This window comes from Eurytemora carolleeae, unplaced genomic scaffold (assembly GCF_000591075.1).
Source record: "Eurytemora carolleeae unplaced genomic scaffold, Eaff_2.0 scaffold228, whole genome shotgun sequence".
In the NCBI taxonomy this organism is placed as follows: Eukaryota; Metazoa; Arthropoda; class Copepoda; order Calanoida; family Temoridae; genus Eurytemora; species Eurytemora carolleeae.
In genome coordinates this window covers 65,094-91,936 of record NW_019396363.1, presented here as the reverse complement: position 1 = coordinate 91,936, position 26,843 = coordinate 65,094, and the positions used below count along the sequence as shown (strand labels likewise).

General features: G+C 30.7%; 1 protein-coding gene and 1 long non-coding RNA gene across 2 annotated transcripts; both read right to left on the bottom strand.

Annotated features, from left to right (window-relative positions):
- Nucleotides 1-11,969: 11,969 nt before the first annotated feature.
- On the bottom strand, nucleotides 11,970-13,567 carry LOC111701754 (uncharacterized). Its single transcript, XR_002765265.1, has 2 exons — nucleotides 13,505-13,567; nucleotides 11,970-12,220 (listed from the first exon to the last, which is right to left on the bottom strand). It is a non-coding gene; the product is annotated as an uncharacterized LOC111701754 (long non-coding RNA).
- Nucleotides 13,568-14,816: 1,249 nt separating this feature from the next.
- Nucleotides 14,817-24,434, bottom strand: LOC111701748 (uncharacterized). The gene is made up of 18 exons (XM_023473156.1): nucleotides 24,377-24,434; nucleotides 23,539-23,591; nucleotides 23,059-23,108; nucleotides 22,150-22,226; nucleotides 21,699-21,720; nucleotides 21,407-21,483; nucleotides 21,141-21,195; nucleotides 20,507-20,579; nucleotides 19,086-19,126; nucleotides 18,204-18,280; nucleotides 17,682-17,706; nucleotides 16,925-16,995; nucleotides 16,811-16,856; nucleotides 16,532-16,574; nucleotides 15,877-15,917; nucleotides 15,529-15,599; nucleotides 15,091-15,115; nucleotides 14,817-14,945 (listed from the first exon to the last, which is right to left on the bottom strand). Exons 1-18 carry the CDS (start codon nucleotides 24,404-24,406, stop codon nucleotides 14,821-14,823), a joined length of 1,002 nt encoding a protein of 333 aa, XP_023328924.1. The 5' UTR covers nucleotides 24,407-24,434; the 3' UTR covers nucleotides 14,817-14,820.
- Nucleotides 24,435-26,843: the final 2,409 nt, after the last annotated feature.

Sequence of the window (26,843 nt, the reverse complement as noted above, 5' to 3'; positions counted from 1 at the left end):
GTGCTAGATGGGGTGGTATCAACTTCCTTAAAAATCGTCAAGTTGTATATCACTGGATATAAACTTGTCTCTAGATCTCTTAAAGTCAGTGTAAAACCCTGGGGTTCAGACAAATCATAGAATTACAAACAGGGATTTATCCAACTTTATCAAAAAAAATATTTGGGAAAAATAAAACAAAACAAAAAAATTAGAGTTTGAAAAGTTAAAAAAAATCCCGGCAAAAGAAGACAAAAAAATGTCGGAATTTTGCATAATCATCCATTTACAATTCCCTTGTAGAATTTCCCGGAACTATGTTGGTGTTAATGTCTCAATTTTTAGCTTGACGTGGGTCTAAAACAGATTTATGCTGCCCCGGGACAATTAATCTTAAACCTTTTACAAATTTATTTCCGAGGAAAACATGCGCCCAGGAAATTTATTTCCAAGGAAAATGATCCCAGGAAAGTTTATTTCTCTCCGGCAGGGGTTTTCAGATTCCATCATTCAAATAACTCATTGGATTTTTAACAATAAGTTTGAGAAGTGCACATAGATTCAGACTGCAATAAAAGTGGCATAGATTTTCAAGATTGTGTCTGCTTTAATGAGTCGCCCTTATAATATTTTGTAGCCATAAACATGTAGACTTTAAACCTATAAGTACATGGTTATATCAACAGTTTTCATGAAGTAATTGGCAGAATTCTTCACGATTTTTAATTAAAGCTTGTAACCCTTGGATCACGGTGAGTGCGCAAGCTTTAACCAAAGTCGATTTGAATTTTGCCAACTACGTTTTAAGAACTAGAGCTAAAAATATATATTTTTCGAAGGACATTTTTCTCTTTGAATTGTCAATTGGTGTCTTTTCAAGGTAAGTCATGTGTTTTTATTTTAATTTTAGACTGTCTGTATATATTGACGCCAATATTGTATTTCTAAATGACTTTATTATAAAATATATTGAGCAGATTGTTCCTAAATAATGGTTCTTGTTTGATAGATAACCTGAAAGACTCGTAACGGCCGATTTTTGTAAAAACTGGAATAAAATTGTGATTAGTATATTGAGCGCACCTGATCCAGTAGATAGATAGATAGATAGATCGGTAGATATTGAAAAATATAGAAAGATAGATGGATAGATAAATGAAGCCCAAAATGTCCGTCAAAGAATTTGCAAATTATATCTGGTAGAGCGAAACCCAGCAACTTATTGTAATCTACCAAGTTAGATTTCTGGTTTGTTTAGACCCAGCAGGAGGAGAGAATATAAACAGCTTTTAACAACATATTCTTACACTTTATCACAAGTAATTGCTATAACATATTTTCAGATGGCATGATACATTTACAACGCTACCCTATCTTTAATTATTAACACCGTTATGTTTCTATCTTGAAAAAAACAAAAATTCAGTGAATTTTCTTCTTATCCACAAAATCACTTTAACAAAGAAATTGAAAAAAATGTTAACTTTTTATTCTAGATTTTCTCGTGTATTTACATTTGTTGTTCTTTGGAGAAAAAACCAGTTCTTCTGATTTCTGATTCTCTCTAGCTATGTTCTTCTGATTTATGATTCTCTCTAGCTATGTTCTTCTGATTTCTAATTCTCTCTAGTTATGATCTTCTGAATTCTGATTCTCTCTATGTTTTTCTGATTTGCTCATAATGTAATATCTTCACGATATATTTATAAATGTTTCATCTTTTAATTTGCTATCAATCTTTATAAATTGATCAATAGATTAATAGATAAATAGACAGTTAAATAGCTGGATAGATAGATAGAAAAATAGATGTGTAGATAGATAGATGTATGTATATAAACCACGTTGTTCCCTGGTTTTGGATTATGTATTCTCCTCTTCTTATCTAAACCTATATCTCTATTTAACGTACAATAGGTCAGGATTCAGGATGGACTGGGGAGGGGGAGGGAGATGATGATAGGGTAAGGGGGAGGGGGGAACAGGTGGCCAAGAGACCATTATACAACCCAAAAAAGGGCAAATTAAAACATTTAGACTCAGGGCTATTTTTCATCTAATACTTGGGACCATAGAAAAAAATTGAATAATTGGAAATTTTTAGGATTCTGTTGAATTTTTAAAACCTTTTCATGTTTCTCCCTTTTAAGAAATATGTTGAGGAAATTTTAGTTCCTCATTTAGGACTTTTAGTTCTTACATATTTAAATGTTGTGCTTTATGATTTATGTCGCATTTTTTAATTGGCTACTTTTTTCTTTCATTTGTTTCTCTTTTTAAATGGGGATCTTTTATTTCTACTTCGTTATCTTACCCATTATAGTTTAATTGATTTACAGAATTTTATCTTTTTCTAGTTAAGGTTCAATTTATTCTTTTTTTCAACTTCCCCCTTTTTAGTAGATGCATTTAACTAATTCATATACTTACTAAAACTCCTGAACACAACCTGAATTGTTAAAAAGACAAAAATTAACGACAGTCGATTAGTACGACAAATATCTTGAAAAATACTGGACAATTTCTGGTTTACAGAGATGAAAGACCCACCGCTCTACCCTCCCCAACCCATCCCTCCACCATTGGTTTTAAGGGACTGTATACTAAATTTCAAAACTATCCTCCATTTATAGAGTGCCTCTCCCACTTCACAACGGTTTCCCTTTACCCGTTTTCTTAGTAAAACTGGCAAAGCTAGATATTCTTGTGTTCCTGTTTGATAATTGGATAATGAAAACGAAACTATGAGAATTCAACACGTTCTAATATAGAAAAACAACGTTATCTTTCTTATTGTCGCTTAGATAAGGGTACCGTTGTAAATCCTCCACAGGCATCTTTACTGGGGTGAGTGCAGTTGACAGTCCTTTTAAGCCCCTTGTTGACTTGTGTTTGTGTACGTATATAAGCCTGGATGACTTGAATATAATGGTGCAACAATATGCCTGAGAGTATTGTTCAGCCACCTGTGCAAACAATATCAACCAGAACTCAACTCAGATCTTTTTATCTTGGAAATTGAGAATTTGAAAATTGTCTGTCACATACAATAAATACAGATAAACACATTGTGTACATTAGAATTAAAGGGACTGTAGGCGTAATTTTCAGTGACCCTCCATTTAAAGAGGGGCATGTACGATTCACAACACTCTGGAAGTTAGAAATACCAGCAGTATTTTCTTAGTTTTCTCCTTCACCCCAGTAGAAAAGTTGTATGATCCGTGCCGGTACAGCCGTACTGTGTATGCATTCATTCGTACTGTCCAGTCAGGCTACCCAGTGTAGAGTCGACCCAAAACGTTTTATTCATCAAACGTAACCTGGAAAGATCATAGTGCCTTGTTCATTTTAATCCAGGATATACAGGGTTTATAATATATATCGTAGAAAATCCCATATTTATATTACGTTGTACATTATCTGTAACCTAACTACGCTTGTTAATAACTAAGTAAAACCTATCGGTCCTGATCATTATATGTATTACGATTTAGCTTAATTACGTTCATTAATTTAACCTGTACCATAAAACTCATATATATACTATACATAAGTTGAACATGAATAGTTGCTTCATTAGGTATAGACACCTATTATTTCTCTTGTAGAGAAGCAGAGAATCAGCTTGAGTTGTATCTTGAAAGATAGATACAAATTAAAGGAACCTTGAGTTCGAGTCGATTGAGTTGTATCTGTACGATTCATATTAAGGAAAACTTATAGCGACGTCGTATTATTGAGGAACCTTGAGTTCCAGATTGAGTTGTATCTGTGCGATACATATTATTATTGAGGAATACATCATACAAGACCGTTATATCTGGATTGATACAGACTTAGTATTATAGCTGAGAGTCCACGTGTTGTATCTGTAGGATACACATTGAGGTATACAAGAGCGTTATATCTGGATTGATATAGACTGAGTATTATAGCTGAGAGTCAGCACGAGATGTATCTTGAAAGACAGATACTTTTTAAAGAATACAACAACGTCATATCTGGATTGATACAGACTGAGTATTATTGGTCGGACAAGCGAGTTTGAGAGCGAGTTGTATCTGCAGGATACACGTTGAGATTACAGAAGGTCATACCTGGATTGGTCACACTTCAGATAACTCTTTGGAGTAAGGCATTTGCTACAGGGTGTTCCATAATTTATATCAAGGATATACAGGGTATTCCATAATTTATATCCAGGATATACAGGGTGTTCCCTAATTTATATCAAGGATGTACAGGGTGTTCCCTAATTTATATCAAGGATATACAGGGTGTTCCATAATTTATATCAAGGATATACAGGGTATTCCATAATTCATATCCAGGATATGCAGGGTGTTCCCTAACTTATATCAAGGATATACAGGGTGTTCCATAATTTATATCAAGGATATACAGGGTGTTCCATAATTTATATCCAGGATATACAGGGTGTTCCATAATTTATACCAAGGATATACAGGGTGTTCCATGATTTATATCAAGGATATACAGGGTGTTCAATACTTTTCACTAAATATATAAGACTACTGGGATATTTATAATCTGTATCCATTACTTTTGTATCAAAACATGCAAGATTCCAATACAAAAAAAATTAGATTTTCTTTAGTTTGATGCCACTCAAACACGCAGATTTTAAAGTTCGGTCCTTACTCCAATAGGCTGTGAATGTTGAACACAATTTGGCCAATAAAACAAACAATTTTCATTTCTTTGTTTTTAGATTTTTTTGTTGTTGAATGCATTTCAATCAAAAAAGTGTTCAGAGCCCTGTATAAACTCATGAAATAAAAACCAAATCTCGAATTAAGAAATCGAACGCATCTAGCCCTGGTTTCGTCCTGGGTTAAAGATCTGTTACCACATCTTTGCACATCTAGGCACTTTGTTTAGTTTTATGATTTCCTTAAATTTTCATTTTAGGTTTTTATTTCGTTTCTTATATTTATGTTTCATTCTGTCCTATCTCATTTTGCTGAATAAAAGTAAAAATCACGCAACCTCAGTTCAAAACCAAGCGCCCTGTCTAGCTCTCCTAGATTGTAAATAGGAGTTGGTTGAGATTCTGAAAAAGGATTTTTAGATCTATACAATAGAGTATGATCAATTTATAAAAAAAATTACTGTAGACATCTTAATACATACTACATAGTTCCTTTGGTTTGCTACTTGTTTGGTTATGATTATAAACATGTGAGATTACTATAGTAATAGTTAATATAATTATATATATAGTTGTATAGTTATACTATCTCAAATTCAACATAAAACTTACTTTTTTTGGCATGATCTCAACTCTCAAGTGTTCTTTATATTATAAACAAAAATATTAAGTACTTCTTTGCTTATGTTAAGAAAAAAACCAAACTTTAGAATAAACTTAGATTTGTTGATATTGTCTATGGAGGAATTAAAAAAGAATATTTGAAATTCACTAAGATAAATTTTGAGAATTTTTTTTAATTTCCTGATTTAAAATTTGCTCAGACACTTTTAAACCTTTGGTTTACAAAAGTTTTAAAGAGTTTGTCGAAATTATTTCAATAAACTTTAAATTTAAAGTGTTACTTGCCCAATTTAAAACTGATTTATTTAGCTTATTATTAACAAATTTGGAATATAACGCAGGTTTTCTATACTTTAAAATCATTTTTAATGTCAAAATCAAGAAAATCTTGTTAATTCTTGAGCATACAGGGGTGCAGTTGTAAATTAGACATGCCACTCTATACATGGATGGCCACTTGAAATATTGCGTACATTGTCTCCTTGATTGTAGCCTTCCATATTGTATAAGTATTAAAAACTTATGTATTTTTAACAGATGATTACTGGACATAATGCTGTCTTGTGAACAATAAATCAAAACCAGTTTATTCACAACAAACATGCAATAGTCAAACTTGGAAACGTGCTTCCTGTTTGTTTAATATTTGACAAGTCTGTGGTTAACATATAGAAGAGAGGGGGTTAGAGTTTAAACTTTTTTTATTTCTTTATTTTATTTTGCACAAATTCCGTTAAATTGAACTTGCATATTTATCAGTTTTTCTTGAAAAAAACACAAATCTAGAAAATCTTTGAAAAGCATATGTTGCTTCCATGCGGGGAAAAATGAATTTAAATGTTTCAATTTTAGTTGAAGAATATAAAAATGAAAATGAGTTGTTTAATGAGAGGTAATGAGAGGTGAAAACTAATAAAAAATTATATTATTTTCCTTTAACAGGATAAACTGTAAACTTCTATATAGACGGGGTGTCGAAAATATTCACTGTTTCTTTTTTAAATGATAGACAATCGAAAAAAAAAATGTCAACAACAAATGTTTTTAATCATAGCTCCTCTTTCAAAAAAACAGATTTAAATTTCTAATATTTAAAAAAATAAAAATAAATTCTTACACTAAAGGTTAGAAGCCACAAAGTCGTACAAGTGATGTAGCAAAAGCCTTTATCTGATGTCTACAGATTGGAGTGAAGTGCCATCTTGCAAGCACAAATCTAAGTCTCAGTCAAATACTTCTATTTTAAGTGAAAACCCTGTCTCAATTTTATTATTTTTTTAGTAAGTTTCGATATTTTTGGTAAACCCTGTGTTCGTGACAATCTACGGTGTTGATTAGACCCTGCATTAGTTTAGAGTATATACCGTATAAGTAGATCATTATACACCGTATTAGGACAATAATAAGGAACAGTTTACAGGGACTCTACACGATTTTCAATCTTTATCATTTTTAAGATTTAAATACTTTTATTTTAAAACATGTATACAGTACTTATTATCATAAAAACAAAACACTCTGAACCAAAATATGCACGTTATGGCGCAACATTCTATCAGGACATCTCACACTAAGACCTAACACCAGAATCAACAGAAATCTACATTTCCAGGGCTACAAAAAAAAAATTTAAGAGCAAAGACCTAGCGAGACTTCAAAATTGTCCCGGTCTAAGTAATTTGCCTCTTTTCGTTACATTGTCAAAATGCAGATAAAACCAGTTTTGTAGAAGTTAAAAAAAAAATGAATTGTCACTTTAAACTGCATCTATCTGTATACTCTACATTGTCTCGTTAGGTCTATACATAAACACATTAACTGAAGGAAGTTAATCCAAAAATGAGGTTTGAAATTACGTTTTTTACAAAATTACTTTTTATCACCAACTAATTTACTAGTAATTGAAAATAAAGAATTTTTAATCTACATAAAGTCAATATATAATACAGCTCTTCGCCCATATACAGGGTGTCCCAATAAACATGGGAATTCAGTGACGAATTCGATATCGTCTTTGTTATGAATTATCATTGTGATACCTGATTTCTAAAACCATAATATTATTATGTCTGCTATAGTTTATTTGATAAAAAAGGTAAATGGCTGTAAAGTATGTCTATAATGTCTCCGCAAGATGAACAGTGAAGACGGACAAGTTTACTCTGTTTGTATACCGTAATATTCTTGTTTTACTAAGTACAACCGTATGCAGTCAAAACAAAAACAAACAAATTGTAAACATAGCAGACGAAAATCTTACGGATTACGCTTTCTTAGTAGGTATCACTATACTAAATCAAAGAATTATTTAAAAAGACGATATCGAATTCGTCACTGAATTTCCATGTTTATTGGGACACCCTGTATATATAAATGTGTGTATATATATATATATATATATTTGTATAAAATTCGAGTTTGTGTCAAGAACTTTGTTCCTTTGTTAAAGGGAGTGTTCGCGAAAAATGAAAGGGGGTATATGCTTAATGCGATAAAAAAGCGCTTTTGATCGCTACTAATCTTACTTCTATCTGTTGCGTCTATAAGGAGAAAATTGTTAAAGACGTCTCATACCGGAGAACGTAGCGTAGATGCTCCGAAATTTTCATTTCTTTAAATTCAACAAATTTTGCCAAAATGACAAGTCACGTTTGCATGCATTTCAGCACTTAGAGAAGAAAGGGGAAAAGAAGGAAAACATGGCACAAGTAAAGGTGAGGAGGGGGGTTACAGCCAGGGTTTCAATCGTTTTAAAACGAATAACGATCGTTTTTGAAAAAGATCTTTTTTTAAAACAATTTGCGACCGTTTTTTTATACAAATGTTTTTTAAAAAGCGATCGCTTTTGAAAAAAAAATTATTGAAAATTATGCTAACGATCGTTAACGAAGGGTCGTCATTAACGATCGTTAACTAAACGATAAACTTTATAAAAATCGGTTTTGGGGGGGTCTAAAGCTTCTTGATATTTTCTTAAAAACTACTCAATGATAAGCATAGATGCCCTTTAGGTCGGTTTCCTCTTTTTGTTAACGATCGTTAACAAAGGGTCGTCGATAACGATCGTCAACTAAACGACGAGTTTTATAAAAACTATCGTTTTGAAAACGATAGTTTTTCAAAACGACCATTTTAAAAAAAAAACGAACGTTTTAGATTTTTCGTCGTCGTTTTCATAACGAAACGATAGTTTTTCGAAAAAAAATAAAAACGTTAACATTTTCAGGGTCGTCTATCATTAGTCAGAAGAATGGAATTTCCGGTATAAAAATACAGAATGTCCTGTCTTTGCTTTTATCTCTTAAATCTATAAAACACTTGCTGAGATGAACGTACGTAAATATATTCCTAAGGGTAAACATATTTAAACAAGTTTTTAATTAATATTCCCATATATTACTATTATTGTCTTTTGCAGTAAGAAAGGTGAAAAAAATTGGTTTAAAAAATATTATGAATCAAGTTTTTTTTAAATAAGTCACTAACTAAATTTAGGATTTTAAACCAAGCTGAGAACATCACAATTATAAATTTAAAGCAATCAAAAAGTTCCTAAGTTATGATCGCACAAAACTGAAAAACAACAAGTGCTACTGTATGTATGTAGACAGATGTATAGAGTTTAACGAAAAATTCTAGAATTTAACAATTATTCAACATTATCCTTATTATTTTGATTTAATTTTTATCGTTGTAATTATTATTATTATTAATTATCATCATTATTATTGTTATCAGCCGTACTTCTACTTCTAGTAAGATATATAGAAGATACTGGTAGTGAAGGATAAAGCAGATAAGCAAGGAACAGGATCATTTAATGAGCTGGATAGATAGATAGATAGATAGATAGATAGATAGATAGATAGATGTTTGATGATAGATAGATAGATGATAGATAGGCATGTTTATAAGATGTAGATTATGATAAGATATCCTGGGACAATACTGCCAATAGTCCCTGGGCCAGGTGAGAGAGTGCTGCCAGGATGGTGGGATGGGNTGGGAATACAGGAATCATGTGGGGATATTTAACCCCATTGTCACATTATTATGAGAAAACCAAATAATAATTAATTCTCAGCTTCGTGCATACATATTTGAAAACCTTAGATACAGCCTACAGGGTATATACCTAACCATGAGAGATAATTTCGTCGGTGATCTTTGAGATCTATCTATGAATAAAAAGTAAATCTTAAAAGGGAGTACGGCTTACCAGCTTAATTTACCATTGCGTAATAAAGATCTTTAAAGAGACATGACTGATTCACAACGGTACCCTTGAAATCGTTAACTATAATCAATAAAATGGAAGATATTTTTTGCTTGAAAAGTTCGGATAATTTCTACATTGTTTTCCTGCAGTATAATGCGCAAGACACTTTGTAGAGAAACCATAATTAACAACATTTTCTCATATTTATAATTGACCAGATAAAGATTTTACGAGTACTGTTGTGAATCTGACATGCCAATCTATAACTGAAAGGTCTCTTAAAATTACATTTTGCTGTCACTTAAAGTTGTTTCTCAACGCTCAGGTGTATACGAACACCCTGTAAAAAGCAATACTAAACATGTAAAAGGACTTCAAAAAATTGAAATATATTCAATTTTATTAAATTTTTGGCGTAGACACAATTATCTATTTAAAATTTGTATAAAAGCCGTGTATATTTTTATCCTATAAAAGTTTAGCAAAGGTTTTTTGACACAACATCCTTCTTTTACCTGAAATAGATTATATAGACGTAAAACAATCAAGGAATCAAGTTCTGAGATTATATAGACGTAAAACAATCAATAAAAATAAATATATTTTTAATTTCAAATTAATGCTTGATTATACCTTCATAGGTTGAATTTCAACGTCTATCTAAAATAAAGAATATATTACTTTTTTAAAGTGTCTCTACGTCCTGACTTATGATTTTACCGCACTAATTCACCTTTTTGTGTGGCCCTGGACATGTACATTGTAGAAATATTAAACAGTTGTTTATGGCTGTGGTTTTAAAAAAGTAATTGGCAGAGTTCTCATAGATTTTTTAGATCACTTTGATATGTGTTTCTTTACATGAATTACGCAATATAAATTTGGTTTTATTATTTTTTTCCTTCAATAGGAACTGTTTTATTGTTTGAGTGTCTGTTTCTTTGTATCCAATAAACGTCAAAACGGCTGATCAAACTGTTATCGGTCATTTTTAAACATGTTTAAGAAGAAGTAAAGATAATTAAGAATAAAGAATACATGAAAGGAAATGTTCAACATTTAAAAAATACATGAAATATATACAACTAAATACATGAAATATATACAACTAAATACATGAAATAAATACAACTAAATACATGAAATATATACAACTAAGGTTTGCTAATCTCTCAAAAATGCCTCTTTTGATAAAATAGTAACGACAGGGCTTTGTGTTCTTTAATGTTTAAAAATTTAACCCTCAAAACGCAAATATTTATGATATTTCTGCATGAATACCAAGCTGATGCAAAAAATGTTTGTTTATAAAACCATATGTGAGCTTTGTTAACTCAATTTTGTTTAATTTTACTCTGTGAAACAACCAGTGAATAAAATATCTTACCGATGTTGTACATTTCTTTCATTAGTAAGTTTCATTTTTTACTTAAAACAGATTCACTTATTTAAATCAATGTTTTTTTAAAAGTACTTATCCACGGTGGATACATGTCTGAGCTACTTCTGCTTGAACTATTGTTCATTTGAACTACTGACATGAAATCATATCCTGTAGTTCAAATCAACACATTACTTGTTCATTTGAACTAATTTTCTATAAATTCAGTTTTGTTATAGTTCATGAAGTTAGGCCATAAAATTAAATTGATATAGTTTAAACACAAAGAAAAATTTCAAATTAACATAAATCAGATCAAATGAAAATAAAAAAAGTTCAAATGAACAAAAAAGAATAGATTATAAATGAACAAAGAAATAGTTTAAATGAAATAGTTCAAATGAAAAATAAATAGTTCATATGAACAAAAAAATAGTTCATATGAACAAAAAAATAGTTCAAGATTTTTATTTTGTATTATTTTACGGTTAGGTTAGGTTAGGTTAAGACAATTTCTGGGCTTGGGGGCCGAACTTTTAAAAAAAAAACGATCGTTTTTAAAAACGATCGTTTCGTTTTCGACTTTTCGTCGTCGTTTTCATAACGAAACGATCGTTTTTCAAAAAAATGAAAACGTTAACATCCCTAGACTCAAACCTCAGGAGAAAGTGTCCCAATGTACTTGGAGCAAATCAGGGTGTCATGCGAGGATGCTTTTAGTCCAGCGTCTTGCTACAGTATGAATGAAGTTTTGTTGATAATCTCCACTGTGGAAGGGCTGGCAAATTCACAACGTGTACCAACAACTCAAAGTTGAATGCAATAGATGTAAAATGTTAGAAATGTTGTGGTCCACATTTTATCAGAGGTTGTAAGCTGAAAAGCTGATACAAGTGCGAAGCATGTCATGATAAAGATGAATGTAAAGTCCCTCGGCAAAAACTTGTCTGCTCCAAATGTCCTGGCCAACCTGGCTAACCTGGCCAACATCATTTTTATTTTTTATCTTTAACTTGTAAATACATCCTTCCTATACTCCTGGTAGATTTACTCACATCCTTCCTATACTCCTGGTAGATTTACTCACATCCTTTTTCAGGCTTTAGATTTCCTTTATTTCATACCATCTTTATATGACAACATTATAGTGCTTTACATTTGAGACAAAATAAATACAATGGAAGAACTGTTCTTTTTTTCTCCCCCTACAGAAAACTATTTCCGGAGGGTTGCCACCCTGAAAGACCCAAGGGATTGTTATGCACACTATTAAAATCTCCATTATTTCTGATGATCTCTCGACCTCCTAGGTTGTTAGAACGAATTGGGGCTCTGAACGAATCTGAAATAGAAAATAAAGTTTATTTCTTAAAATGAAAAAAATATATAATTTTAATGATTTATTTACACAGAGCTGTCCTGCAGCCTCATTAGATTTAACCTTAAATATAAAAAAAAAAACAGTTACAGTGTTTAGAGTGTTTAGAGTGTTTAGAGTGTTTAGAGTGTTCAGAGCTACTTTTAGAAAATAAATTGAAATAAATTGCATTTTAATGTTAGTAAAAATATGTTTTGAATTTCAACATATTTAAAAGACTAAAATCTAAGTATCGCTTTTGTTATTTATCCTAGCCAAGGGAACTGAGTCTTTGCCACAAATTCAGTTTTTGTAAAACCTACATCTTTGCAACCTTATGATAAAGACCCTTTGATATTTTAAACTTAATTTTTTTGATCTAATAGCATTCATAGTTTGAAATATTAAAGGTCTACGACATTGGGTTGCAACGATATTGAAATTAGAAAATCAGAGTTTGTTGCAAAAACTCAATTCCTTTATTTTTGAAACTTTAAAAGATGAACATGTACGCAGTCTTAGTTCAGTCTTTCAGGAGTTATGATTACTTTATGGTATAAAGAATTAGAAAAATAAACAGCATCGCCGTTAAGGGTGATTGATTCGTGACTTTTTTTAGAAATCAGCTAACCACCGACTGGAGGTCGCTGCGTTTTTATTTAAAAAAAATATTGCAATTAACAACATTAAAATCGAGCATAGAGTTGCAGATTAAAGATTTAATATCGGAAAAATCATAGAAAGGCCTCAAAATTGCATATGATGCATAATTTTTTTAGAAATTTCATGCTAAATTTTTATTGAAAAAATTTAAAATATAAAAATTTTAAGAAGTTATGGCTAAAAAAGTAATTCAATTTTGAATTTTTTAAAAGCGCTTTTCATACTTAAACTCAGCATAAATTTCCAAGAAAATGATGTGTAACATGAAAATAAAAAAAAAATGTGGGAGGGGCTTTTCGGTGATAACACCGATATTAAATCATGAAATCGCAACCCCATAGACGATTTTGAAGTTTATATTGGATTGCAATATTTTTTAAGATAAATGCACAGACCTCTGGTGGGTGGTTGGCTCAATTCCAATATTGATCACCCCTCATCGCCATACATTCAGTCCAAAGGTTTTTCCAGTGTTGATATAGATGAAATCCAAAAGTATTAATTTACAAATGTTAATAAAGTAAAATGAGGCAAAAAATCTGTTTAAAACCTAACAGCGGTAATGTCTAGCTTTATTTTGCGGTGTCGTATTTACACTGTGCTCACCTCGTATGGAATAATCTTGCTTAGCATCGTTTGTTGGGGCTTTGGGCGAATCTGAAGTAGAAAATAAATTGTTATAGGTAAACATAGAAACATAGTACCACTGATGTTGCAGGTATAAAAAAAGGGGGAGGGGGTGTACTCTTTCAGAAAATTTCCCGCCCCCAAAAAGGAAAATAAAAAAATAACCCTTTTGAAAGTGCATGAGAAGTTTCAAGGTACACACACCCCTGACCCATTAGTAAAAGGAAATTCAACCTAAAGTCCTATTGAGTGTCTGCTTTATTTACACCCAATGTCCGGGCGATACATTACAAACTGGGAACTAAAAGGTTGCTATTAAAAGTTACGTGAATTTTCATGACTCGGTTTACTTTAAAGTGTCTCAAAGCTTTGGCTTTAGATTTGACTGCACTAATTCCCTTTTGTCGTGCCTTTAGATCACAGTGATACATGTTTCCTCGAAATATAGATATGTATTAATAATATAGTCTGTACTTGGAATGATTTACATCGACGTAGACGTTATTATCCCACCTCCCCCTGCACAAAAAAATATATGTAAGGATTAAGTTATTTCCAACCGAAAAAAATTTTAGAAAGAGATTTTAACCCTATCCCCGCTGGGGTACTTGAAAACCAGGATACGCTGGGGGGGGGTCAATTTGACCCCCCCCTCTAAATCCCATGTTTTATGTACAAATATGACAAATGATACATCATTAGAAAGCTCTTGTGCTCTACTTTTAGAATCTGCAAAAAAATTTGCAAATTTGCGAAAATTGAATTTTTTATCGCAAAATCCAGTTTTATAGTAAAAATGTTTGCAAAAAAAAATTTGTCCAAAAAATGACAAATTATACATTTTTGAAAAGCCCTTGACCATGCCATTTCAAATATGCAAACATTTTTGCAAAATTTTAAATAACCTGATTTTTAATCAAGAAAAACTAAAAATGTGCAAATTTCCTTTGACAGGTTTTTTGCAAAAAATTTGCAATTTTTTTTCGCAAAACTTGTGCAATCCGTTTCCTTATGTCATAGGCTTTCCAAAAAGCTAAATTTTATCAAAATCTGACAAGTGAAAGTGGGTCAAAACAAAGATTTAGTTTGCTACAGGCAAAAGCAGTCATTCAGGCAGTGTGCCTGAGGACTCAGGCAGTTAGTATTAAAGCCCGGTTTAAGGCCTAAAGGGAGGGCTTTGGGTATGTAAGAAAAGTCAGAAAATTTCAACAGCCTCAGACCAATACTTTTTGAGTTATGTAGAAAAAACTACAGGGGGGGGTCAAATTGACCCCCCCCCCCCAGCGGGAATAGGGTTAAAAAACATAAAACATCTCTTTTCCCATAAAAATAAAATGTAATTGTCTTACATTTAAGCATTTTTGACCAAGGGTGTCCTTGTCACCGCAATATAAATTCGGTTTTATTATTGTTGCAGATTCTGAAAATAGAAAATTTATTAACAATTATTGTAAACATAAGACATGATGATATGTTATCATAAGGGTTGTTTATAATTTGTTAATCCACTATTTTTCTTAGTAATCAATAAATCATATAAAAAAAATATAAAAAGACATAAATACCAATTACACACGCAGACATGCCAGCCTATGCAATAATAATAATTATTATTTTTGTTCAAGCTAAGTTTCAATGGTATTCAGAAAAATAATGTAAGATGCATGAACACTCCTAGTCAATTTTCAATCAATGAAAAAAAGATTACTGAAAAAATTCTCGGTCTTGAATGGAATGTTAATGAAAAATGAAAGGGTATGAATATATAACTTTGTTTTCAATAAATTTCTCGAGACAAGGACATCTGATAGAACAAATATTGGTAGTGATGATTTACTACTGATTTTTCAACCCATAATTGGAAATAATCAATGTACATAAAGTAAAATCTTCAGTTAAAGGTTTAAAGGACACAATGGTAAATCTGACATGTAACTATTTAAACAATTCTAGTTTGTCGTAAACAGTCACTTAAGAAATATTTTGAAATTATTATATGTTACCGTTATTCTGCAGGTTCGTCCGCTTTCCAAACATTTAAGTCCATTGGTTCCAGGTTTTCCACAATCAATCCCTAAAATAATAAGATAAAAGATTTAATTTAAAAAAAGATAATTCTTAACATGTTTTGATGTGGAATTTCGTCGGCACTATGTAGTCCGGAATTAGAATACATTATTCGACTCAAACTCTAATTTGGCCGGGCTGGAACAGATTGAATGAAAACCATAATTAAATCATAAACCAGATTAAAAAGTTAAAGGTTGCAACAAAGTTTGGATTTGTGAGTTTGAGACTAGTATTCAGTTCATCATTTAATAGATTTTAATATATTAATTTATAATGCTTACTAGCTGGTCTACCACCTAATACAAGTGCTACCATTCCAGTCCTAAATGATTATTCAATGTTTCTGCAATCAGACCCATAAAACTGTGAAAAATAAGTTGGTCTAGATTGTCTAGATGTCGTCTTCTTATTCCATCATTTTATAGGTCTATATGTATGATTTGGACAAAATGCACAACACAACTTGAACACAATGTTATTTTGTTTCAAATAGCTGAGTGTACCCTCCATTCCACGCAAAGTTGGCAATACCCGATTCACAATGGAATTCTTAATGCTTTGTCTGGTCAAATATAAAAGTTCGTAAAAATAAAAACGTATTACTTTCAATTGTGGTTTTACAACGTGCGCATTTCTACTGCAGGAAAACATATAGGAATTATCAAAATATTATAGTTTTAAACCAGGAAAAATTACATTTTCTTCCACCTTACTGATCAGAAAAAAGATTCAAGGGTAACGTTGTGAATCGGGCATTTTCATATTTTCATGAGGGTGACTTAAAATTTCGCTTACAGTCCCTTTAATGTTAAGATTGGTTCACTAAATTAGGGGAGCAGTCCCTTTAATGTTAAGATTGGTTCACTAAATTAGGGGAACAGTCCCTTTAATGTTAAGATTGGTTCACTAAATTAGGGAAACAATCCATTTTCTTACCTTGGAAGCAGACTAAGGTCAGGACGATCCACTATGGGTGGAGCTGAAAAAAAAAATATTTCTGAAAAAAAAACATTTTCAATGATCTGATTACACGATAAAGGATGAATGAGTTATCCTTATTTTTTAGTCGAAAAATGCCACTCTTTTGATGGAGAGCAACTTTAATAATACGTTTAGAATCCCATTAACTTCTTATCAGCTTTTTCATCAAAACAGAAAACTAAGTCACAAAGGATTAGCTCCCATAATCTTATATTTATTAATCTTAAAACTGACCTAAACAGTAATAATGTTTCTTTCCGTATATAGAGCAAACTCCTTTCTAAAATTTAACATTTGAAAATTGATATAAAAATTTCAAAAATTATAGTTTAATTTAAATGTTCTTACATTTATGCATGTTTGTCCTAGGGTGCCTTTGTCACCACAATGTAAATTCGGCTTTATCAAAGATGATCTTTCTAAACATTTTTTTAAATTGTTTTTTTATTAAATATAAATTGATAATATTTTTAAATCTAAATGTTTAACATATTTCAAGATTGTACGGTGTTGTGTATAAGTTTTCTTATACATAAACGGCAAAATGTTTAGTATGAGCTTTTAAATGGTGGATATCGGGATTAATGCTTGATCCTCTGTTTTTCTTAATTTCCAGATTAAATAATGCTTGTTCTCCTTTGGTTATTAATCTCCAGATTAATTAACCGATCGGGATTAAGGATATCCCATTCTAAAGTGTTCAGCTCTGGGAACTTTAGAATGGGATATCCCTAATCCCGATCGGTTAATTAATCGGCAGATTAATAACAAGAGGAGAACAAGCATTATTTAATCTGGAGATTAAGAAAAAGAGGAGATTTAGCATTACTCCCGATATCCACCATTCAAAAGTTTCCAGCTCTGAAAAGATATGTAAACTTAAACGATTTATGAAACAATTTACCATATTTTGCTATTTCGTGTTGGTCTTAAATATCATTGATAAAAACAATTAGTAATCATTCTACACTGTACACTAGTACACTAGTTCTTAAAGCTAATTTGTCTTCTATTTGCAACATTGATAAAAATAGAAATAATAAAAATAAAATCTTAAAAATTAAAATTGTCAGATTAGAATAAAAATGTACAGAATAAGACATACCATAAACACATGCGCTCTGATCAGCCTGGAAAAGTAGGAAATCTTTTTATGTACATTACTGATTTTGGTTCTTTTTGGAATACATATGCACACAGTGCACACAGGGCATGCAATGCAAGCATAAAAGATTTGAGTCTTTGCCACCTGATGGTAAACATTTTAAAGAAATTGAGCTTTTGCCCCAAACTTAAATATTTGAATTCCTATATCTTTGCAACCTGATGGCGTAGACCTTTGTTATTTCAAACTCACAATATTAAATCTAACATAATTTAATGTATGAAATATCAAAGGTCTATGACAAATGGTTGCAAAGATATAAGGATTACAAATCTAAGTTTGTGGAAAAAAACTCAATTCCTTTCACAATTAGAAAATTAAATCGAAAAGTATTTATAGTTTGAACTATCAAGGTCTACCACATTGGGTTGCAAAGATATTGGGGTTATAAAATCAGAGTTTGGGCAAAATCTCAATAATGTTCCAATCAAGAAAAATAATTTTTGTAAAATTAGTCTTTACCGTTATTCTGCAAATTCTACCAGATTCATTTTGTACACATTCAGCACCATTGGAACCAGGCTCTCCACATTGAAGTTCTATTTTAAACATTTTTTAAACATCTAAAGATGTTTTGGGTATCAATGTGCACTATACAATCATCGTCGTAAATTTCAAGACAAAATAGACAACTTTTTATTTTAACTTGTGTTTGCTTCCAAGCTTTCAACCAGCAGAGACACATAACAATGTAAAAAAAAAGAAATTTCCAGTTAGCAGCTTCTTTTTGTTTACATAGAAACTTGCAACTTAAAAATCTCCTACCAGTCGTCTTTATTGCATTGATATTATCGCCGACCACTGTAAAAAAAATTCTCAAAGACAAAAATTTAAATAAAGATCGTTCGTCGTTCTCCTGATAGAGTCAAAATTTGACTCTGTAGAGTTAAATGGGATCCATTTTTTTTGCAAAGTTTCTTAAAATCCGCAAGTTAAATGTTTAAAAATTGATTTAAGAAATGTGCCATAAACCAATTTTTTTTTTTCAGATTTAAACTTTAACCTATAATCTTATAAAAAGAGTTTACAGAATTATATTCAACATTTGTTTTGAATAAAAAATTTCATTAACTAAACCCCTTTTGATTCATACATGGTAGAATTTCGTATTCACAATGGTATTCTTTAAGATAAAAAAAGATTACTATGGCATCCTTGATCAGATAAAGGTTTAAATGCTACTGTCGGAAGTGCCAATCTCAAAATGAAGGCATGCATGACATTGCGCCTATTGCCACTGATTAATATCAAACTTTTGCTGATGAATATATGTATAGATTTTAAATGGAAAATTTTAATTATAAATTATTGTATGTAGCATTGGTATTATAAACTTATACTTACTGGTAGGACGACCGCTTACTTTTACAAGAACCCAGCCTGGCCTAAACAAATAATATATATTGAATACAAGAACCCAGCCTGACCTAAATAAATAATATATATTGAATACAAGAATCCAGCCTGACCTAAGCAAATAATATATATTGAATACAAGAACCAAGCCTGGCCTAAACAAATAATATATATTAAATACAAGAACCTAGCCTGACCTAAACAAATAATATATATTGAATACAAGAACCCAGCCTGACCTAAACAAATAATATATATTGAATACAAGAACCTAGCCTGACCTAAACAAATAATATATATTGAATACAAACGACGTCAAAGCTTTATACCAAAAGGACCTAATTGTTGGGATTTCAAGTGACTCTCTTAAAAAAAAGGAGTATACCCTATTCACAAAGGTACCCTTTGATCAACAATGAGAAATATATTGTCTTTTTTTCTAGTTTTAATTTTCAGAAATCCAGATGGAGAGAAACCACTTATGAAAATAATCAATTATGAATGAGAAATAAATGAAAATTTCAATAATTCTTGATTAGAAACAGCTTTAAAGGGTACCGTTGTGAATCGGATATTCTTCTCTATGAAACCTTTACAGTACCTTTAAAACATACAATAGAATTATTTTTTAAAAGCGGAATCACTGCTAAGGATTTTGTGATTAAATATCCTTAACCCTCTCATACCATTATTGGCCATTTACACTTGTTGAAAAGCTAAGAGCTTCAAAAATAATGTTATTTATCAAGAATGTCAAATAAACAACATTCTTAAGTAACCATTAATAAAACTGTGGAATAGGAAGAAGACTGAGCTGGGAACTCTAGTTTTGAAACCTGATCGCTTAATCTGAATATCCAATGGGGACACTTTTAAATTCCAGCTTAATCCGCTCTTTTTAACTCTTTGTATTTCAATACCATATTCAAACAAATGAGAGTTCTTTCATTCAACTTTCAAATTTTCCTGGCTTCTGATTGGCTGTTCGGGATTCTGCATAAGCCACTCTATTGGTTGAATATTATATAATTTTCTTATATACAAACTGAAGATTAAATTAATCTTGAGATTAACAAAAAAAGGACATCAAGAATTGATCTCAATATCCATAATTCTAATGTTTTATCTCTGAAAATCAGTTTAATTAGTATACTTAATGAATCTGTAAATACTTCACAGTTGTTGTGTTTTAATGTACTAATTAAAATCTAACTTTATTATTTCTATTCCACAGTTCTACTGTTAGAGTGCCACTATAGTTTCAGTAGAAATTAATATTTCCATTTACTGATAGCGCCGATTGAAGGATTCATAACTCTAATTGGATAATGAGATAGATAGAAAGATAGATGTTACCGCCATACTACTAGAATAGACAACAAACACATGACTAACAGTAAGTAAATTACCTTGGAAGATTATTTGGATCAGGAGTTGGTCCTGTTGAAGGTTTGGGTGTTGTACTTTTAGCCGCAGGTTTAACTGAAATAAGATAAGAAATATGTTTTTTTTTCGTTAACATTTTTATAATTTTTGTTCCAAAAGTTTGGTAATAACGTTCCTTCAGACAAATCTATAATAAATTATTCAATATTTTACTGATAAAAAGTACCGATAACGTAAGAGGGGGGGGGGAGTAAAATGGGTCAAATCTATAATGAATTATTCAATATTTTACTGATAACAAAGTACCGATAACGTAAGACTAAATTTGAATCCATGAGCATTGAACATTATTTGATGTTTCTCCGATAAGATCGTAAAGTTTTTTAATGTCTTAAAGGGAGTGTTCGCGAAAAATGAAAGGGGGTATAGGCTTAATGAGATAAAAAAGCGCTTTTGATCGCCACAGATCTTACTTCTATCTGTTTAAAAGCGCTTTTTTATCGCATTAAGCCTATACCCCCTTTCATTTTCCCGAACACTCCCTTTAAGAACGGAAAAAAGGATCAAAACAAATTTTTTAAATCCCTTTTTATTTAAAAAGTTCTTATGTAGAGGTTTAAGGGAATTTTGTAAATATGTATACATATGTATATTTACCAGCCCATGGCATGCACTGATAGTTAGCTTTCCCAATTTCATGGCAAAATCCACCCTAAAAAATATAACTCAATGACAAAAATATTGAAAAAAATTATACGGTTTTTATTATTTGTAATTTCTAATTGTTATAACTTAATTTGTTTGATAATTATATAAAGATGTTAGAAAATGTCTGGGGAAATTAATAAAAAAAAAGAAATAATTAAGACGAAAAATCATTTCATTGTTTTCTGGTTACCTCTGTAAAACAATTTTTAACTTACCAAAAGGCATTTACGACCAGCCGTATCTTTGTCTCCACAATATGTGTTTAATCTTCTGTCAACCATTGATTTTGTGTCTAAGAATGGACAAATTTTATTTTATTTCTCTCTATTCTCTGTAAATACAAAAGTTTTGGTTTAGGAAAAACTTAAATTGGTATTTTGATGTAATTTTCCATTTCTTTATTAACATATTTATTTGTGTTGGATTAGAAAGCAAAACTTGAATAGAAAGTCTTCATCATTGTATTGAAATAAATGCCGACAACTGTAAATATAAATAAAATATTACCCATGCATGCTGTCATGTATTCCTAAAGCAGAAGAAAAAGTAAATTTTATAACTTTAATCAAATTTAATTTAAATGTAAGAAATATCAATTGAAACACTAGAATCAAGAAAAAAATCAAAGAAAGAGCAAAAAGAAATGTCAAGACTCAAATTAGCAATGGTTTTTTACAAGAAAAAAAATGAACATAGTTTCTGACTCGAAAAGTGTTTAATTCTAAAAATTTCTCCATTACTTCTTATAAGCAAGAAAAGCACAAGTCACTTTCGCAGCAAAGAAACCGAAAATGAAATAAACAGTTTAAAAAAATAAAAACATGAATATCTAATTTAATTATTCTTGATCACAAGTTTAAAAGGTAACGCTGTAAATCGGGTAATGTCTTTTTTTGCAATGAGAGTACTTGAAATTACGCTTATTGTTTTTTCAAAAAGTGACTCTATAGCTTCTTACCGTTTTGATGCAAGTTGATTTCCATGGCTTAGTATAACATATTTTCCCTAAAGTGTTTGGCGACCCGCAGTCTGTCACTATAAACAAGAATAGGAAAATTGTCTACCTTTTCAAAATTCAAATGTTATTGATTTTCTAAATGTACAGGGTTAACCAAAAAGGATCCGAGACGACTGTGCGGAATTCATTACTGTTTTCCCTATACTCATAGTTTCCTTATATTCATAGTTTTCTTATTTTCATTATTTCCTTTTATTCATAGTTTCCTTATATTCATAGTTTTCTTATATTCATAGTTTCCTTATATTCATAGTTTCCATATATTCATAGTTTCCTTATATTCAAAAATTCCTTATATTCATAGTCTCCTTATATTCATGGTTGCCTTATATTCATAGTTTCCTTCTATTCATAGTTTCCTAATATTCATAGTTTTCTTATATTCATAGTTTCCTTATATTCATAGTTTCCTGATATTCATAGTTTCCTTATATTCATAGTTTCCTTATATTCATAGTTTCCTTATATTCATAGTTTCCTTATATTCATAGTTTCCTTATATTCATAGTTTNAATTTTTGCATATTTGAAATGGCATGGTCAAGGGCTTTTCAAAAATGTATAATTTGTCATTTTTTGGACAAATTTTTTTTTGCAAACATTTTTACTATAAAACTGGATTTTGCGATAAAAAATTCAATTTTCGCAAATTTGCAAATTTTTTTGCAGATTCTAAAAGTAGAGCACAAGAGCTTTCTAATGATGTATCATTTGTCATATTTGGACATAAAACATGGGATTTAGAGGGGGGGGTCAATTTGACCAGCGTATCCTGGTTTTCAAGTACCCCAGCAGGGATAGGGTTAAACAGTTAAGATTTAGTTGAAATTATTAAAAGTTTTAAACTCACTGTAAAATCTACCCTTTCGACGCGGGTCAGGCAGGACAACACGTCCAGACCTAATCACAATTATCTTCATTATTTGCCCATCTGATCAAAATTTGATGTAATAACTTATATCACACCCTTGAATGGTCAAATAAAACTAAAACAATAAGTGTTTCTTTTAATAATTTTTAACTCTTACAATAAAAACTTGAGCTAAGCAAAGTCCCAGGGAAAAAAGGAAGGTTTTTAAGTTAAAAAAGGTTTCGTTAACGAAATAAAACAGAAAGCTCTAATAACTAAAAGAAGATTTTAAAGTTACAACAAATATGTTACATTTAGATTTATACTTTTTGACTGAAACATATTTCAGAGTCGAAAGTACAACTGTATTCCCTTTTTTCTGATCAAACCTAAACTGTGCTGGTAACAATTTAAAGGAAATAATTTCTGTTCACACTGTTAAAAATATCCAAATGTTTAAAGGACGAAAGTATAGTTCACCTGCTAAGAGCCTCAAGCTGAGGCAGTAAACACCCAAGGACGAGAATAATCACCTAGAAAAAAGGCCATTTCTTTGGCATCCAAATCAGATTGTATACACTTAATGGTGAAGAAAATACTAGGGGTCGCCTCGTTAGCTGATAATGGTTTACTTTACAGTTTAATACAGTGAGGATAGGACAACTCTGGAATAGGAAGACGACTTTTAGACTGAAGTTATGAAATTAAATAGTCCAATGAGCACGGTGACGCTGCAATTGTGCAGTGTAAACAGACCAACTTCACTTAATTAGTGATTTAATAAGTGAATAGTAAGTTTTGTAACAACGTCAAATACACTTAAAGGGACTGTATAAGAAAAATGAAAGGGGGTATAGGCTGAAAGATAATCACTTTAGCTCTTGATCGCGACCCATGAAAGTTATATCTGATTTTCCTGTCTCGAGAAATTCATATAAAATTGTGTCAAATTTATACGAAAATTCACATATAAATTTTGTACAGAAATAGTGGTTTAAACTAATCATATTTAGCAAGTATGCAACCAATCGGAAAACGATGATATCCCAGAGAAACCTAATTGTAACTAACTTAGGTTTTCTCTAATTATTATTTTATAACTTTTATTTTTATTTTTTAATAGATATAATAGATAATATTATTTAAGTAAGGATTAGCTTCCTCTGGGATATCTTCGTTTTCAGATTGGTTGCGTATTTGCTGAATATAATCTGTTTAAACCTACTATTTCCATACAAAATTGTATATATATGATTTTCTTATAAATTTGACACAATTTTATATCAATTTCTCGAGACAGAAATTTTGAAATACATACTTTAATAATCCTCAACATCCTTCCTTCCATGTACTGCAATCAAAACTAAACTTCAATTAGTTTCATTCCGATAAAATAAAAATAAATAATGATCGTTGACGATTAGTTAAAATAAAATAAAAACAATAAAATAAAACATGTTAATTAGCTTGTTTAAGTTTGTAAATACAGTGAGGCCCAGAAAACTATTGAATAGGACGATGAAGCAACTGTTACTAGCTTGGGAACCCAGCTTTGCCTTGAAACTGATCCTAAGAAAATTCCCGTTTTTCTGCCACCCATATAAAAGTTGAGGCAAATCGGCTAAGGTAATGGTAAGACATACACAGAAACAGAAACCTAAACAGTGACTCTGCACAATTGCTGTGTTTCATCTTTATTGGACTATATCAGATCATAACTTGAGTCTAACAGTCGTCTTCCTATTCCACATTTTGATTTATCTCACTGTGGAATAATTTTGTACTTATTATTTGTTAAATCAAATATTTTTAGATGGAAGACATTGCTAAAGTTATCAACAGTTTGCACTAAGAAAAGAGAAGAATAACAATCTATTTATATACTTTGCTTGGCTGTTTGTCTGTCTGCATTTGTATCCAATTACCGTCAAAACTGCTAAACAGATCGGGCCTAAATTTTTTGGGATCTTGCGTGACCCCAGGGAAGGTTTATGAATGATAAAAATTTTAAAAATTTGTGTTTAAAAGTTTTTCATTTTTGAAAAAAATTTTAAAATCCGCAAATTTATTATTATAAAATCAGCGAAATTTTGTTTGTTTGTTTTTCAATGTTACAATAAGAACATGTTCACAATTCAAATAGAAGATGGGCGCGAAGCGCCCTAAAAGCCTAGTATATATATATATATATATACTTTGCTTAGCTGCTAGTCTGTCTCCATTTTTATCCAATAAACGTCAAAACGGCGGAACCGATCGGGCTCAAATTTTGTGTGGGACCTCACAGAACCAAGGAAAGGTTTATGACTGATCAAAGTTTCAAATATTTGCCTCCAACAAAATTCATTTTTCATTATTTTTGAAAATCCACGAATTTCTTTTTATAAATCCACGAACTTTTTTTTTGGTTTGTTTTACAATATATACAAAGAGAAAATGTTGACAATTGAAATAGAAAATGGGCGAGAAGCGTCCTAAAAGCCTAGTATAAATATATCTGATGAAGTCAGATTAAAAGATGAATGAGTAAAAAGATGCGAATAGATATATATTGAAATATATTTGGTATTTGCTTTGCACCTGCTTGACAAAAAGTTGAACTATTAAAACCTATCTAATATCCAGTATCTTTAGACGAGTTTAGGATTTTTACTAAATTGTCAAAATTCATCACTTTGCACACCGACTCATATCTTAATTACCAGTCGTAACGGTCTATTTCTCTACGCTCAAATTTCCAATAGGGATGTTTAAACTTGAGCAGAAAAACGTTTTATGAAATATTTTATTAATATTTGTCAAAAAGAGGATTTTTCTTATCTTGCTTCTTACTTTTAGCATTTCAAAATAATTGTACTTTTACATTCGAAAAAAGCTATGTAAAATGTAAAATCTAATTATGTGATAACATTTTTATTCAAATTTAACATATAATAAATCTGTAATACTGTATTTATTATTAGGTGTGTAAATAAAAAATCATAATTTTGTAATACAGTGTAAAAAGTCTAAAAAATAAAATATCTAAACAAAAGAACTATAAAAAGATGAAGGGGGTGGTTAAATGGAGAAAAATATAAAGAAAAAAGAATTGTGAATAAAATAAAAAATAAATCAAGAAAAAATATTAAATTATGCTAGGGGACATGTTTGAAATACAGGGCATAAAAATGTCCTCTCAAGACAGAATATTTCTGACACAAATACTTCTACAATTGAGAAGATAAGGAACAAAGAAAAATTTAAATACATATAAACAATAATGTGCTCGCTGTCTCACACGCAGAATATTTTGACCTATTTTTATTATCCAGGGTAGTGGAAAAAATTAATAAATTTAAATCATTATTTTCGCAGATTTACAGAAAGTCAAAATTTTATTTTAAAACGCTGTTATTCAATGAAAAAAATAGGATACAAATTTTACAGTTTTTAGAACACCAAAAAACTCTTTTCCCCCCTGTGTTTTGATAAGACCCCAACTGAGATGTAACGCAGTTAATGTCTAAATTAAATCCCTGCATGCATTATGCAATAAACTGATGCAAACTTGAATACGCATGACAGCTTGACAAGGCAAGAATAATATTGCAAATATTAAATATTATGAAATATGCGTCCGCTATTTATTGTCTTACTCTCCCCCAGCTCCCCCTGCCTCCTTTTCCATTTCCTTTCATTCAAATTTTTTTTTTATCTCCTATAGTTCCAACTTACCTACTTACATAATTACTTACAGTTTACACAGGTCTGCCGCTTTGCATAGTTATTGTAAATTGGTGGTA

Excerpts from the sequence above, each read along its gene's own strand:
- LOC111701748 (XM_023473156.1), bottom strand. The coding sequence starts at position 24,406 with ATGGAAGGAAGGATGTTGAGGATTATTAAA. Across the intron at positions 16,575-16,810 it reads GAAACATTATTACTGTTTAG|CTCCACCCATAGTGGATCGT; the intron begins GTCAGTTTTAAG and ends TTTTTTTTTCAG. Across the intron at positions 15,600-15,876 it reads ATTAGGTGGTAGACCAGCTA|GGATTGATTGTGGAAAACCT; the intron begins GTAAGCATTATA and ends TTATTATTTTAG.